The sequence below is a fragment of the Thermobia domestica genome, chromosome 16 (genome assembly GCF_964235325.1).
Source record: "Thermobia domestica chromosome 16, izTheDome1.hap1.1, whole genome shotgun sequence".
Taxonomy (NCBI): domain Eukaryota; kingdom Metazoa; phylum Arthropoda; class Insecta; order Zygentoma; family Lepismatidae; genus Thermobia; species Thermobia domestica.
Window position 1 is genome coordinate 16,125,722 of NC_137469.1, and position 18,497 is coordinate 16,144,218.

Consider the following 18,497-nt stretch of genomic DNA (forward strand, 5'->3'; position numbering starts at 1 on the left):
GTTACAGCAAAATCTGAAACTATTTTTGAAATGTCGCTTATACTTGCCCCCCCCCCTTGGAAACCACAACATGGGCGCCCTTGGAGGGGCAGTAAAATGTTCCCGAAATTCCATTGTATAACTATTTATACCACAATATAGGTACACATTCACTTAAGCGCGTTCAAAATAGGCTCCTTGAGAACACACACTTGTTCCACCGTTGCTACCATTGCTGGAAAGAACGCTCAAAGTCATGTTTTAGTATGTTCCGAAATTCAGCCGTCGCGTTAGTTTGGATGTTTTCTATGATGACAAATCGGCTAATTTTGAGAACCTTTTTGATCTTGGGCAAGAGCCAGAAATCTATTGGTGCTAAATCTGCTGAGTAGGGAGGCTGGTAGAGGAGAGGAATGTTCGTCTCTGCGAGCCGTTTTGTCACCGTAGAGGACATCCAAACCAATGCGACAGCTGAACTTCGCAATATACCAAAACAGGACTTTTTGCGTGGTTTCCAATAAGGCAGGACCGGTGGAAGAGATGTGTGTGCTCGCAAGGAGCCTATCTTGAAGGCTATTAAGTGAATGCGTAACTATATTGTGATAATAAATAGTTACAACAAAATTCCGGGAATTTTCGACTGTCCCTCGTATTATATCGTATAAAGATTTTACAATATAACGCCATAATAAGTGACAGGAACAAGAACATTGTGTATTAGTACCTATTATATTCATTTACAAACTATCCATGAAGATGATTCTGTATTTCTTTTTTATAATGTTATAGGTAAGTTTAATAAAGCCGGTAAAATTTTTCATTACATAATTGATGCCATGAAATGTGATTAAAACTTCAGGATCTTGTTTATGTGACTGATGAAGGTAGAGGTTTCCATTGAAAATTTTGGCATTTAATGAAAATTTAAGAGCATTCCAGGCTTAAAGTTACGACTCCTTTATATCCTTTGATTGTAGATAAAAGTACATAAGTTATTTTTAACGTCTAACGACTTAAGGAGACAGATGATTAATAAAAGTAAATGATTGTAAAATTAGATTTTCATGCTCCCAGGAAGAATCGAATACAAGACCACGTGCTCCAAAGGCACACATTCTAAAATTACATCAACCGAGAGGGCTTCTTTATTATTTTAATAGACATTGTGCCTGTTAGTTTCTCTATGATAAGATTCAATAACATGATTTTTAATCGGATAATCAGAATAACTGCGATTGGATAGACAGCAACGTTTTCTTTTGCAATGTAAATAATCTCTCAGAATAACTACGATTGGATAGACAGCAACGTTTTCTTTTGCAATGTAAATAATCTCTCAGAATAACTATGATTGAATAGACACCAACGTTTTATTTTGTTATGTAAATAATATCTCAGAAAACTATGATTTAATAAACATCAACGTTTTATTTTGTTATGTAAATAATCTCTCAGAATAATTATGATTGAATAGACAACAACGTTTTATTTTGTTATGTAAATAATCTCTCAGAATAATTATGATTGAATAGACAGCAACGTTTTATTTTATGTAAATTATCTCTCAGAATAATTATGATTGAATAGACAACAACGTTTTATTTTGTTATGTAAATAATCTCTCAGAATAATTATGATTGAATAGACAACAACGTTTTATTTTGTTATGTAAATAATCTCTCAGAATAACTATGATTGAATAAACAGCAACGTTTTATTTTGTTATGTAAATAATCTCTCAGAATAACTACGATTGAATAGACACCAACGTTTTATTTTACGTAAATAATCTCTCAGAATAATTATGATTGAATAGACAACAACGTTTTATTTTGTTATGTAAATAATCTGTCGGAATAACTATGATTGAATAGACAGCAACGTTTTATTTTGTTATGTAAATAATCTCTCAGAATAACTATGATTGAATAGACAGCAACGTTTTATTTTGCAATGTAAATAAACTCCCCTACTGACTTGTTCAACCAAAAATATCTTACCAGTTGAATAGTAGTGAGGTATTTCTTCCACCATAAATACTTTTGGTAATCTGGACCCATTGCTGACATCATATAATAGAAATACATTATGACGTGGACCAGGTTATTTACAATATTGGAAAATGTACCGTGGCCTCCTGAAAAGTATTGAAATAACTATTAGTTTCATTATATAAAAGTAAATACATTTAGTAGTTCAAGATATGTATGTTTTCATCCGTGACTTGAAAAAAGTCGTCTTTATTGATAAACTGAACGAAAACCACAAACATAACTAAAAGCATCCTCATTGAAAATCTTCGATGCATATTTATTATTAGAAAAGCATGCTTCTACTTTGCCTTATGTGTCTTTAAGTCCGGGACACAAACAAGGAGAATTTCTTTTTCGTAATAAGTAAAACCAATTGAAAAACAATAGATGTAACCAGGAGTTGCTTAGGGGAACTTCAGGCGTCTAACTATAGAGGCGTCTTGTTAAACTTAATAATGTCCCTTTAAGCTTTTAGTCGAAAGCATTTTTATTTAAATATAATTTTGTATCAGCAAAAGGTTTAAAAGTACAAAAATTTCCTTATTTAATATGAGTTCAAAAAAATATATGGCGTGTCCATAAATATAGTATCATTCTTTAAAGTAATATTACATCGCTTTGGATAATGGTATTTAAGTGAAACTGGTCGCATTTGAAAGAAAAACTCAAATATTTTTTACTATACCTCATAGACATTGAATGCGAGCCCCACGAGTGGCGATACAGGCATCAAGACGATATTTCCATTGACGCCACATACGCTCAAACATATCTGATGAAATGGACTGAATGGCAACAGTGATACGAATTTACACTTCCTGCAGGTTTTGAGCCAATGGGGTTACATAGACACAATCCTTTACGTAACCCCATAAAAAGAAGTCACAGACCGTTAAGTCAGGCGACCTCGGCGGCCACTTATAGAAGACATTATCATCATTTCCGACACGTCCAATCCATCTTCCTGGAAGCCGCTCATTCAGATGTCCCCGAACATGTAAATGCCAGTGAAGAGATGCTCCATCTTGTTGGAAAATAAAATCATTGCCTTCTTTTTCTTGCAATAAAAGCTTCCCAAGTGACCTCCAGCAGAAACAGCAACTGCCTGCTAAATATCCCACAATAAACCTATATCGACTAATCACAAAATAAACATGAGAGAATTTACTTTTTCTGTGTTTGATTCCATCCATTATCGACATTGTTGTCCATTATTGACATGCACAAAAATATTTGATTTTTTCTTTCAAATGTGACCAATTTCATGTAAACACGATTATCCAAAGTGACATAATACCAATTTAAACTATGATAGTACTTTTATGCACACGCTGTATTACAGAATAAGCTCTTTCTGCTCTTTTAAATTATTTTACGTTGTTTAACATACTTCCACACGACATTTTAATGCTGGTAAAAGTATACCTACAAAGTAATTAGAGGAAGTTGGGAAACTTAAAACTTTCGTAAAATAAGTTTCCTGTAAATTTATTCCCTATAAATTTAAGAATTTCGGACTACTTAATGTTAGTTTACTAGATTAACTAACGTTACTCTATTACGTATCCTGGAAATCGTAATTGGATTATTACGATTGTAATGACCAATATATTTATTTAGTATATTCAGGGTTACACTAGCCCACAGTTCGAATTTATATAATCTAGTCTACTACCTTTTTCTGAAATTCACGAACACACCATCTTGATATTACCTTTTATTATAATGCGTAATGAATTAAATATTTACACCTTTTAAATGTTATACATGTTGAATATACAAGATGGATCTTGTGTTATATCTTATGTTTCTCGTTTCTATGACGACCAATAACACATATCGTCAGATTGTGACAGTTCTTTTAACCTCATTTGTAATTTGGGGAAGATATGTGTTTGTTTCGTAGCAGTTTTGTGTTGTAAACCACCGCTGATTTTTTATTCTACACACGAGCGCTGGTGAACGATTATTAGTGAGTGAGACTCCGGTGTGTTAGGACGTGAAAACGCCTGTCAGCTACGAGAAGTTATTGGCATGTTATTTTATTTTAAGTGTCAGTATTATGTTGTGCTCTTCCAGTATTGAAATCAGCAGGACAATTAAATCAGCAGATAAGTACTAAGCTCTTATTTTTATTTTGAGATAGCTTGATTGGCTTAAATACATTCCCTTTTCAACTGATTGATCTCCATTAGTGAAAAGATTACCATGTTAACAAAATATCAATAATAATCAAGGATGTTATAAATAGAGGATCTGCCCATATGTATCTTCATGCTATTAAATCGATGAAGCCAAAAAACAACCGAGCATCGGTACGTCTGATTGGCTACTCTCGTTTCTGTCATCGTCTGATTGGCTACTTTCGTTTCCGCCATGATTGTTGGCTCAAAACATTGCGATGCTATTGGGCGGAGTGGACAGAGTAGGGGTGGCGAAACTGTGACGTATGGCTTCAAGATTTTGTTGTAAGGGCAGATCCTCTATTGTATAAGATCCTTGATAATAATATCAGAAAGAAATTAATTTTATTTCTTTTCATATTTTTCTTCTTCTTCTTCTAACTAGCTTTTGCATATTTCAAAGGATCAGAGTATTGCCCGTAAATACGAGAAATGATATTTAAGATTACCTGTAAAATACACAATATCGTTATAATATCAGGTATGATTTCGGCTACAAATGTTGTTGCCTTCTACAACCAGACACTAATAAAGAGCTTTGGCTTCACACAACTTTTCTAATTTTGTTCAACTTAGTCCTTTTTCCTAAAAACACTAAAATGAGCAATACACTTTCCAAATATTGGTGATCACTACCAACACTAACTCATTTTAGCAGTACCAATATAAAAACAATCTAAAATGTTACTACAAAGAATGTTCAGTAAATTTTGCACAGAGGGTATAATATTTTTATTAGTTGCAATATAATGATGATGAAAGTTCCTTTTTCTGGAATCAGTGCGGTGTCATTTTCCTAGACTTCTTGAAAATATAGCTCCACAATTAACAAGCATTGTTTGTAACTGGATAAGGTACTACGTGCTCTGCAGACCGAGAGGCCGAAGCTGCAAGGTAAAGTCATCAAACTCCATTATGACAATGCCAATATTCACACAGCCGTGACGACAAAGCAGAAAATCATGAAAATGGATGGGAAGTCGTCCTTCAGCTTCCCTATAGTCCGAATTTGGCTCCTTTGGATTTTTTTTCCTGTTTGGTCATTTGAAGACCCACATACGAGGAAAAACTACAGTGACAAGACCCTCATTTGTTGTGTGAAACAAAGATGTAAAAGTCAGCCACCTGAATTTTACCAAAGTCATTCAAGCATGAGAAGAACATTGGACAAGATGCGTCACAGAAGATAGAGGCTACACTAAGTGACATGGTCTTGTAGTCAAAGTATCAGAGTATGTTCACTTAAAATTTCATTACCAGATGGCAACTAATAGCAACATTATAACCATCTGTGCAAAACTTGTTAATAGCCCCTCCAATTAACTTTTTAAAAAACATTTTATAGAGCACATTATCAGGTGACTGTTAGTTAAGTTTAACGAAACGTGACAGATTGTATCTCTGTTAAAGTGTTTGATTACTAGATATTATATTCAAAGTTTTGTTGATATTTTCTCTCTTTCTGTGTGGGGGGAGGGTGGGGGTGTTTATTTGCATTTCATTTAACAAACAGAAAGAAATATGATTCTCATTTGCCATGAATGACGAAATATATCAGGTTTTTCAGATTTTTTTTTCAGAAAACACATGGACGGGCCTCTGTTAATTAAATAGCAAATATCCTTATTTTCGGTTATCCCGTTTATTGATAAAATCTATGGTAAAGTCGCGTTTACATGCCAGTTATTAATTTTTGAATTTTAGGTTATTTGATTTAGTTAATTAGTTAGTGAGGATCGTCAAAGGGGTTTTATACAGCTAAATGTATAAAACATTTATTTTTTTGCTGATTATTCTTTATTGGTGACGTTATTTTATCACACGTCAGTTCGGACAGAGGAATATTGTGGAGTTTTATACAGTGAAACCTGTGTACGTTGGCCACCATCGGTTCCACTGAAAAATGACCAACTTGGACACGTGGCCAACTTACAGAAAATAAGTGTGATTGGTGTATTTTCAGAATAGGATTTTTAGTACTACTTGATTGTAAAATTTTAATAAGCAATGGTACGACAAGTACTTTTAAATAATGTATATAGAGTAATCATAACAATATACAGTACTAGAAAAATTACTATAGTGCAATAATAACAAATTTATTCATGGTGGTTCGTTCTAGACGTATTTCTTTTATTCTTTTTTGGCACATATGCACATTCTAATTTTGTAGTTAACTACCTCTTACTAATAAGCTACAAGCGTTTCCTTCGGAGCAAAAGACGTTTTGAGAAAAACTTAAGGGAATTCATATCTCAAAACCTTTAGACAAGCCGTCAGGTGCTCATAGCTGACGACTGAGATGGTTAGCTTTAACCTTGAGAATTTCCCGGAATTACTAAAGCTCCCTACTGATGAAGGGAGCCGATATAGCTAATGGTTTTACCAAAACAGGGTAAACAAATACGTACAACCATTTCCTGAATTCCTGTACGCGCTTTTTCTTATTCACATCTTCCTTCACCACTCTTTTATCAGGATAGTGTTATGGCTATTGACCTCCAAGAACAAATGTGGGAATGCATGCTTCTTTGTTTCCAGTCACAAGTGCAGAACATCTGCCCCTCATATGGGAATACGAAAGAGCTAAGAAAAATACCAAAATGGTATTTTGCATGGCCAAAATACTCAGGTAAATTTATCATTATTATCTAACGTAAACATTGCTCCAATGCTGCCAACTTCCCAAGACAGACAGGTGGCCAACTTACAGAGTAATAAGTAACGAATGTCTTATGGGAAAATGCAAGTTCAAGACAAACCAGGCCAAGATGAGCAGGTGGGCAACCTAGAGAGGTGGCCAAGTTGACAGGTTTTACTGTACTAACGAAGAAAAATGTATCGATCACTTGTCCGAGTCTCATCTACATCGTAACACCAATTTTCAGTTAGTTTGTTCATAACTAGCTTCTCATCGTCTTCAATAGTATGAAAGGCATATTAATGGAAGGTAAAATTTAACGAAGTAAGGCAATAGTAGGATTTCGAATGTATCGAAATAATTAAGATGCTCAATTACGGGCCGAGTTTGATTGTGGAGCTGTTAAAGTTATCGAATATTTTTCTGCTGTTATTTGTATATTCGTTTTCAATATTTGAATAATTATTCGTTATCTTAACAGTTGTTCGAAATATTATTCAGTACCTGAATAATGATTCGAATAACAAATATTGAAACAATCCATTATCCAAATAATTATTAGAACAATTCGTATTGGAAGATTCCATTAACCGAACAGTTATTCAAATTACGAATATTGGAAGAATCTATTATTCGAATAGTTATTATGATAACTCATTGGAAGAATTCATTATCCAAATACTTATTCCAGTAACATATATTGGAAAATCCATTATCCGAATCACCGAATGATTATTTGAATAACGAATATTAGAAGAATCCATTATCCGAACAGTTATTAAAGTAACGAATGTTGGAAGAATCCGTTTTCCGAACAATTTATTCAGATAAATATTGGAACAATCCATTATCCTAATAATTATTTTTGTTTGTGTTTTTCGTTCAGTTTGTTCCCTTCCTTTCACTTAATTTAACTTACATAATTTGTTCCTATTTTTTTTATGACATGTGAAATATCATAATAATTTAGTAGCATCTTGTCCCTATACCGTTAAGGAATCATTTAAATCTTGGTGTTTATAAAGCTTAGGTAATTGGTTAAATGGGGATTGCAGAATTTAATGCAAACTAGTGTACCTGTGAATATATGGTTTTACACGAACCAACTACTCTACAGCTTAGAAATAAAGAAGTCATTATCACAGAAATAAAAGGATTTGCCCTCAGACCTTGTGTCATGCGAATTCAATCAGATTTTTTATATCCACTTCAAAAGAATTCATCCTTCTTTTTGATCCACCCAAAGATTTATCAACTAACTAGAACACTTGAGAATTTAATATCTGAATTTAAAAGTGTCTATCATCAACATAAAAATCTCTTCTTCAATAAAAAGGACACAAAAAACATCTTACCCATCATGATGAATTATTTGAAAGGTTGCGCGTGTCGATTTATCAGCTAGTATTGCTAAAACAAGATTAGATTTCCTAAAAAACATGTGTTATTCTTACGCAATGGGTTCCCAAACTTCTGTACTCAACCACCATTTGTTGTCTATATAAGTAATATTAAAATATAAACAATAAGTGCAAAGAAGAATACTTGGAACGACTTGGCATCTTTTATCCATTGCAATTGAAATATGGTTGATCCCAGACAGTCATACTAGAAATTATTAATTGATTCTTTACATATTATATATATATATATAAATAGAATACATGGTAAGAAAACACTAATTCTTTTTACTACTCTAAAAAAATACTTTGATTCTCTTAGCATATTTTTGGATTTGGGGGGCAGATTATTTTGCTTAAATTTCATACTTTCTTGCTATATTTTTTATATTTTTGATGGTTTAGATTAGGTTAGGTCAGTTTAAGATGCTTTTTTTGGGGGGGGGGGATTCTTTGTTCAAAATTTGTACTTTCTTCCTATATTTTCTGTGTTTTTGATGGTTTAGGCTATGTTAGGAAAGTTTAGTTTAGTGCAGGTTAGGTTAGGTTAGTACTTAGTAATTACCTTTACGTAACATCAACTCATTTCTCCTGTAAACATGGTGATTTTACCTGATTTTTTATTTTCAGTTCCAAAACTATCACATCCTCTTTAGTACCGTATACAAATGTTAAAGAACTTTACTAAGTTTCCCATTACTCTATCTTATTTTTATATAAATAACTCAAACACAAAACACAACCAAAAAATACTATTTTGTTGTTGATAGTAGGCCATTTGATACTTATATACAAATATGTCATTATATGAACTGTTATTTGTTACAATGGCGTACATTCAACGCAAACAACTGAAACAGTGATTCAGTAAGCATTTTGTTTTCACCCCAAAAGTTTATTTATTTATTTAGTTGTTTGGTATCTTCAACGCAGTGCCTTTTATTAAAAGAGCATTACAAAACTCTAGTAGTTGGTGGAAGTAACTATTTTAACACTACTAAACCATATTATGATATAGAAAAAGTGCCATTACCACAAAGAGGTAACTGAAGTATAAAAAACATTATTACATTACCTGCGATGAATTTGCAGCAAAACCATGCTTCAATTGGAGTTAATGAGTGGTGATATAAATGAAGTAGCGTGATTTGATTATCCTTTTTCCTCAAAATGAAAAATAACTGAAATTTGAAAAGAAAAGTAATAGTAATCATAACAAATATAATTTAACACTTTCGCTCATGTGATCATATCGCTATCCAATATTTCCAGCTTCGTGGCACTTTTTGTGCATTTTAAAAGGCGTATATCAAATACTGAAAGAAAGAAAGAAAAAAAGACAAGCATGCGATATGTATGATAAGTAATACATCTTGAAACATTCGATTTTAAGACAAATAGAACAGTTAAATGATTTGATCGTTTGAGATTACAAGCAAACCTTATACAGGGATTTTGGATACGTTGTAACCGGTAAACTAAGTCTTCATTTAAGTCTGATAGAGCTACATCACAATATTCAAGGTGAGAAAATATTAGAGATTTCACAAGTAGCAATTTTGTTTCAGTGGGGAGAACTTTATTCTAGTGAGTGAATACAAAGACCAGAACGCTTTCTTACATACAGCGTTGATGTGAGGTTTCTACTCAAGAAATTGATCTATTATTATCCCGAGATTTGTGATCGTTTCAGAAAATGGAATACTTGTTCCATTTATCTCTGCTGCTGGTATATTCAAACGGTGCATTTGTATGAGTCGTTTAGAGGAGACACAAATGCATTCAGTTTTAAGTGGATTTATGCTTAACTCATTTTCATTTAACCACATGTAAATGCGGTGCAAATACTCATTCATTTGTTGAATTGAATTGTTCAACTTTTTGGTTTGACCTGAGGTATAGATTGGAAAATCGTCCGCGTGTACGTGATACTTACAATATTGTAAGACGGGATGAATGTCATTAATGCATAGACAGAATAAGAGAGGGGCAAGGACGCTTCCTTGAGGGACACTGTGAGTGAGATTCCGCAGTGAAGAAGTAGTATTGGATACTGTTACAAATTGCTGCCGTCCCTGTATATAAGTTTGAACCCATTTCACCGCACCGTTAGAGAAGTTAAATTTCGTCGTCAATTTATGGAAAAGGATCTTAAGTACAATTGGTTGAAAAGCTTTAGAGAAATCTAATAGAGTAAGAATAGTTACTTGTCATTGCTAGTCTAATGTCATCAGTAACACAAGTTAGACAGTATCCATAATTTTTACTTGAAACAAACTTCAGAAACTCGTACTATTTAATGTTACAGATAGACAGAAAAAAATAATCAGTACAATAAAGAAGTTCTAAAATTAGTAATTAACAAGTAAGGTAAACATTTTGGAGTTCTTAGAATAAAACAGTAACATAATTTAACAGAGAGGGGATTTAATTCTGTTCATAATGCTTTTTCTTTTTAAATAATTTCAGTTGAAAGATTGCCAATAAATCAATAAAAGAAACCATACTTACTGTGTCAATGAATTCTGTTAATTTTGAAATATAATACCACCAACATAGATTGACCATCTGTAAAAGATTTTAAAAAAATATAATTTCAAATGTGAATTTATATCAAGTACATTTGGGAGGCAATATAACTACCATATTAAGCTACATATTTTGTAATTTTAACTTGGAAATCTTCCATATTTAAAGTCTGTCTTAACCAAGTATGTTATAAAATAAAGGATCTGCCCATATGTATCTTCATCCTTTTAACTGAATGAAGCTCCCCCCCCCCCAAAAAAAAAAAAAAAACAACGAGCATTGGCACGTCTAATTGACTACTTTCATTTCCGCCATAAATGTTGGCTGAATTGTCGATCTTGTTGGACTGAGCGGGCAGAGTGGGTGGTGGAAAAAGTGTGACGTATGACTTCACGATTTTGTTATATAGGCAGATCCTCCATTTTATAACATCCTTGGTCTTAACCTCAATTAAGGTTTCATATTTTCAGATGCAGACCTACTTTTCAGTAATCCACATCACTGAGTTTTGTTACAAATAACCATTTTATAATATCGTAATTTTAATGTAAAAATTGATTGAAACGATGAATGGTGCTAAGAAAAATGGCGGATAAATCTTGTTCCGACGTACTGTACCTATTCCATTCCAAGTTCTGTTTATCATGGGAGCATTTCTGTTGTAATTTATTGCAGCATTTATCTAGAGTAAACAAAGAAAAGATGTCTACGTCGGAAGTTGGCTAAGACACTATAAACTGCAACGTGACACTCTAGGTGAGTTTGATATAGTGTTTGTATAACAATAAATTGTCTTTAGGGACAAAATATGTGAAATGCTCGCTACTATGTGAGTAACAACAAATGAGAATAGGAACTCAATACACCTTTTTTCCTCCAAAAACTATTTCTTGTATGTAACAAATATAGAAAAAGAAGAACGCGAGTGTGTGAGACATGCTATGTACACAATTAAGTTTTGACTATACTAGACATCAGTTGATATCAGTAGTGTACGCAAGGGGTGGTTTCGGACTTTAATGACCCCCCTTGAGCAAGATGTAATAGAAAAATAAACATTTATCATAGTAAGATATGTAATACAAACACCTGGAAATATACGAACTTGGGAAGTTCTACCCACCCCCTTGACGAATTTCTGCGTACGCTACTAGAAGACATTATTTTAACTAGTGCTTATAGTTAAGAAGAATATAAGCTTAAAAATAAATTGTTAATTGAGTCAAAAGAAGTCAGTGTAAGTCATCTAGTAAAACATAATGTAAAAGCACGCTCATGAATTCTATCATTCTACTTTCTGAGTTTCATTTAAACTTCCAAGCTTTCAACTCTTGCCTGAAGTCTTGGTCACGGAGCATAAAAACAGGAAGAAAAAGAATAAAAAACATCAAGGAATAAAAAGGAACAGACTTACCAAGTGAAGAACTGTATTGTACGGAAACACGTTGTCAAGTACGTCGGTAGCCTTCTAATGGAGTTGCGTCAGCTCCTAGGTAGTTTGCATCAACTCCATTCTAAGGCTGGGGCCGCGGTGGCTCAGTGGTAGAGCGCTCACCTCTGGTGCTTGGGGTACCGGGTTCGATCCCAGCCCCCGCCAAGTGAACTTTGTGGTGGACAAACACCATGTGCGTGGGTTTTCTCGGGGTTCTCCCGTTTCCTCCCACTTTCTTCATTCTACCATTTCATTCATTAATCATCATCACCGTCTCCTTTAGCCTAACCGGCATAACCGTGGGACGTAAAACTGAAAGATTTCATTTCATTTTTTTTCCATTCTAAGGCTACCGACATACGTGACAATATGTTTCCGTAGCACAGCTCTTGTCTTGATAAGTACATTCTATTTTATTCTTTGATGTTTTTTTATTCTTTCCTTCTTGTTTTTATGCTCAGTGACCAAGACTCCAGAGGAGAGTCGAAAGCATGGAATTTTAAATTAAATTCAAGAATTAAGAAATCTATAAACAGAATGATAGTAAAACATAATTTATTCAGGGGGTGTAAACCCTACCATTGAGCAATGACAAATCTCTATAAATTTACTTGATACATTTCCTGCTACGATACCCGAAAAATATTACCTATACTTTGAACTTATCATTAACTAATTTAATAGCTTTGATCTCCAATCCCAAAATTCTGTGTACGAACTCGATTAAAACGAATTCCTCTAGTACGGGTTATAACATTTTCTTTTAAGTTCCTCATTATTTTCAGCTAATTTTTGTTTAAACCCCAGCTACAATTTCAATGACGCATGTTTCGTTACAACCCTCTTGTGGACATCCCTAATTTATATTATACTAGCGTTGATTACCCTCTTCGCTGGGATGAAATAAAAACTTTAAATGCACAACTCTTTATGTTATGTGTTTGGTAAAAATCTCAATAAAAATTAAATATTTCTATTTTGGACTGAATTTTGATTTAAACCTTATCGAAAATGTCACTCTTTATCTCACCGATCTGGAAAACTATGGATTCGACACTAATATTGGTAATTTTCGATCATTTTTGTATATATATATATATATATATATATATATATATCTTTCCCCCTTCCCCAAGTTGCACTGTCAAAATGATATGATAAAAAAAAAATCCCAGGCCGGAATCTAATCTATGTTGAAAATTTGATCGGAATCGGTTGGGTGGTTCAAGAGTTACTAAGTTTTGTTTATTTTTATATATACACCTCCCCCTCCCCTAAGTTTTAGAGTCAAAGTGAATTTATAATAAACTTCCCAGTCCCGAACCTCATCCATGTTGAAAATTTGATCGAGATCGGGTGGGTGGTTCAAGAGTTCTTAAGTCACTTTCATTTTTACATAGATTGATTTCTATGTATCTGCCCCGCCTCCCCCTTTCCTACGTTGTACTGTCAAAGTGATATGATAAAAAAAAAAAAAAAAAAAAATCCTAGGCTTGAACCTCATCTAGCGAGATCGGTTGGGTGGTTTAAAAGATTAGGAGTCACAAACATAGTTATTTTCAATTTTATAATATAGATTTAAAACACTCAATACTGTATTTATCTTTGAAAAAAAAAGAAAGAAAGTTCTTTATATTTCAGGTCCTAATGCGAGCCGTTTTTATGGGACAATAAGTGCAATAAAAGGAATAAAGACATAACCAATGCAAAATTTTCTTAGCTTTGTATTTATTAAATTTTAAGGTTTTATGTTTTTGTAAAGTATTTATTTATTAAATTACCCTTTCCTTTGATTTAAAATTCTCCTATCTAAAGTTACTTGTTATTTTTTTTTTCACTCTGTTATTACAGGCCTTAATTATCTATTATTATAAATTATTGTTGGTTTTACTTAACAGTTCAACATCTTTTGTACGTATCAAGCTGATTTTCTTTAGTGAGAAACCAGAGAAGGATTGACATCTTTTAAGTCGTTAATGCGCTCCTTTAATTTAATACGTACATTTATTTTCGTTACTACCTTAAACTTGATGACAATTACAGGTTACCTTATAAATCGCACTATTCTGTGTAGCGTCGATAAAATGCCTTTTATGGTTGGTTACGCACTTCTTTTACATTCCTTCGGGATTTACATGCTGCATTAATAAAACATTTTTCATTCCTTTAGTAGTTTGGTGATGACATTTTGGAATCCCTGTCCAAAATGTCTTATTAAGTATTATTATTATTATTATTATTATTATTATTATTATTATTATTATTATTATTATTATTATTATTATTATTATTATTATTATTATTATTACCTTGTCTTGTATACCTAAAGAACTCAACCTGTTATCTTTAACCGATAGGTTTTATATTTTCGGTCTTTTTTTTATTTTATTTTATTTTATTTTAGAAATCTTCTTCATAGAGGTTTCTTTATTGGTGACTTATTTTGCATAAGAACTTCTTACCGTAACATTAAAAATTTTGTTCCTTTTGTTTCGAATGTTTCTACTTTGAAATTTTCTAGTAGATACTACAAACAAGTATTATTCTGTTCTAGATATTTTCCACACTAACTTTGTTAAAGTCCATTCAGAACTTATTAAATTTCTAAAGGACCTATAATGTTTACTTATTTAATTTAGCGAGGTGCCATTTGAAAGGTTTTCCTTAAGTGTTGTTAGTTCATAATTTAGACATCTATCTTTTATTTTTCTATCGCCTTTTCTTTTCTTCTAGGTTTAAGCTTTTTTCTTTTTGGATACTGCAAGTTTTTCTTTTTTTATCTTAGTTCTCTGAGTCTTTACTTACATGTCATATGTAATCTTTTTAAGCCTTTTGTATGTTCATTTTATTATTGTTATTGCTATTATTTTAGGATATCGATTGCATGTATACCTTGTATTGCTGGTGTATTTTGCCTCCTGTTAAATCTATATTATAAAATTGAAAGTGACTATGTTTGTGACTCTTAAGCTTTTGAACCGCACGACCGATCTCGATCAAATTTTTGACATTGAAGCGCTTTCGCCTGGGAGTGTTTTTAGCTATTTACTTTGACGGTTTATCTTAGGAGAGGTAGAGGAGGGGAAATTATAAAAAAATAATAATAGTAATAATAATAATAATAGAACTTAATAACTCTTGAACCAAACGACCAATCTCGATCAAATTTTCAACATAGATGAGGTTCGTGCCTGGGGTGGTCTTTTATCATTTCACTTTGAAGGAACAATGTAAGGGAGGGAAAGGAAGGGGAGATATACTAAAATCAATATATATAAAAATAAAAGTGACTATGATGGTGTGTTAATAGCTCTTGAACCACCCGATCAATTTCAATCAAATTTTCAACACAGATGAGATTCGAACCTGGGAAGTTTTTTTTATCATTTCACTTTGACGGTAGATTTTAGGGGTGGAGAGGAGGGGAAATATATGAAACTGAATAAAACTTAATAACTCGATCTCTTCTTCATTTCACTTTTACGGTGCGACGAAGGGGAGGGGAAACAGATATGTAAAAAAAAAAAAAGTGATTGTCTTTGTGACTTCATCACATTTAAACCACTCGACCGATTTTAACCAAATTTTCAACACATATGAGGTTCAGACCTGGGGTGGTTATTATCATATCACTTTAACGGTAGAACTTAGAGGAGGGGGAGGAAAGGGAAGAGATCTATAACTTAATAACTCTTGAATAACCGGACCGATTTCGATCAAATTTACAACCTAGATGAAATTTAAACCTGAGATAGTTTTTTTTTTTTTTTTTTTTTTTGTCATATTACTTTGACGTTGTAACTTAAAGGTAGGGGAGGGAAGAGATATTTAAAAATGATTGAAAATGACCGATATTAGTTTCGAATTCATAGTTTTTGGGTTCTCTGATATGAATAATGACACTTCTGATGTCGTGCCTCGCAACATGGGGAAGGTATAGGGGTTATATAAAAATCATCGAAAATGACCGATATCAAAGAGCGCTTTAGTAATAGTAAAAAGTGACTGATTAACGAAACATATTACTATTTCTTTTATTAATTTAATCCAGTGAAGCTGGTAATTGATTCTAGTGTAATCTAACACTGTTGTATATGCAGGGTTGCAAGTATCATGTGCCTGCTCTCTGGGTGCACTAGTGGCTATGTATGCTGTTTGCTGCCTAATAAACATTTAAACATTGAACATTATTATTACTTAGTCCGAAGTTTTTATGCTTTCTAACAAAGCTTTCAACATATCACAACCATTTTCCTGGCCTGTCCTATTAAATATTTAATCTTCTTCCTCAGGTTCAATGCAGATTGAAAGACCTACGAAAAGAATTAAAGGTTCGTTTTTATCCCTTGCAACACGGCGATAGTCGTGGCTTCGTTGAGAATACTACTTTTATTTCTTCTTGTACGCGCCAAAAATGACCTATCACAAACCAAAACAACTGCAAATCGTTGAACGAAACTTAGCACAATTACTGCACGCCATTTCGAAGGCAAAAGTAATAGGGAGCACTTCTTTATCGATTTTAACTAACCCGCACAATTGCGTTTCCCCAGTGTTGAAAGGGTTATCCAGAGCCTGTTGAGGATTTCCTGTTAATTATATTACTATATTTATAAACAAATATGGAGAAGAGATTGAAACGATTATCTTATACTTCTGTTCGTCTCGAGCTAGCCGTAAACATTATTAAATTCTCATTAAAGAGAAATAATTTCAGAGTTTACCGTACCTTGTGTTCTTTGGAAGTAGAATGTGTAAGAACCCAAAATATAAGGATCAATTTTGTACATACACGTGGAGTGGTAAGTACAAGTTTATTTATGAGAAATGCCCAGTGCAATTTCTTTACAATTATTTGTAAGTTCTAAAATCATTAATTTGTTTTGTACTATTTCCCTACAGTATACAGTACAGTTGTGATAATGAAAAAAAAACAATCAGGATAGATCATGTAGATCATAATTGGCATTGCATTAATCTAATATTCATGTTTGTGTATGTCTCATAAGACTTTTTTAAAATTATTAACCGAACCACAGCGCATTAATTATTATTTTTCTACTGAAGATTTTTAAAACGAGTAAAGTGTAGACATATTGATTCAAATTTTGTTCAAAATTCGAAGAGTAAAGAAGTTCAAACTACAGTATTATTGAGTTCTGAATAGCTTTGCTATCTGCTATTGATATATATATATATATATATATATATAATGCTGCTTCTCTTCGTTTTAGAATGAGATCAAAACAAAGGACATTATCTCGAAAAGGAGAAATTTGACATTATCTTGAAAAGGGGTCAACAATAAACAATAAAAGGTACAGTGATATACTGGTAAACAAGTTGAAGCCTGTAATTCGCAATAAACGCAGAGGTCGATTGTCGGAAAGCGTTCTTGTGTTGCATGACATTGCTGGTCCACATGCCGATGCCCATTTCACTCAAACTTTTCAGACACTCCGTTTCGAGGTGTTGAGGCATCCTGCGTACAGTCCCGATCTCGCCCCCATCGGATTACTATCTGTTTGGTTAACTTAAAGCTACTGTCAGAGGCCCTCGATTGAACTCTAATTAACAGGTGAAGGAAGCGGTGCATTCGTACATTGCTGCGCATTTATTTATTTATTTATTTATTTATTTTTAAAGAGGGTATCGGAAACTTTGTGCAACGGTGGACCACGTGAATTGAAAAGCAGGGTGAATATGTTGAAAAATGATATGAATAAAAACATTGTAATCTTTTGGTAATAAGGGGCCGCGGTGGCTCAGTGGTAGAGCGTTCACCTCTGGTGCATGGGGTCGTTGATTCGATCCCAGCTCGCGCCAAGTGAACTTGGTGATGGACAAACACGGTGTGCGTGGGTTTTCTCGGGGTTCTCCCGTTTCCCCCATTTTCTTAATTCCACCATTTCATTCATTTCTCATAACACCGTCTCCTTTAGCCCAACCGGCATAACCGTACAGTGGCGGATCCAGGGGAGGGCGATGGAGCAATCGCCCTCCCCCTAGAAGAGGAAACTTTTTTTTATTATTTTATATACAAATAAAACCCATCCCAGAGTTTGGAGCTCTTAAAAGTAGCTCCAAGTAGCAGTATTACAACCCACCGTCCCTCTCCAGAAGTCCGTCCTGGATCCGCCCCTGTAACCGTGGGCCGTAAAACTTAAAGATTTCATTTCATTTCTTCTGGTAATAAACAAAAAATTAATTGCAAATATTTATTAACTTCCCCTCGCATATGCGATTCTCCCCGCCGTACCACATAATTAATATTTCTGTTATCTAATTTGGAGAATTAGA

The 18,497-nt window shown here is 33.3% G+C and overlaps 1 protein-coding gene across 1 annotated transcript in view; it reads right to left on the reverse strand.

The window, feature by feature from the left end:
- The window catches only part of LOC145672926 (very long chain fatty acid elongase AAEL008004-like), a 153,007-nt gene that overhangs the window by 13,119 nt on the left and 121,391 nt on the right, over positions 1–18,497 (reverse strand). The window contains exons 5-7 of the mRNA XM_081742142.1: positions 10,748–10,804; positions 9,312–9,417; positions 1,980–2,116 (exon numbers count right to left, since the gene is read on the reverse strand). Coding sequence (XP_081598268.1) covers positions 1,980–2,116; positions 9,312–9,417; positions 10,748–10,804 — 300 coding nt within the window. The remainder of the gene's footprint in view (positions 1–1,979; positions 2,117–9,311; positions 9,418–10,747; positions 10,805–18,497) is intronic.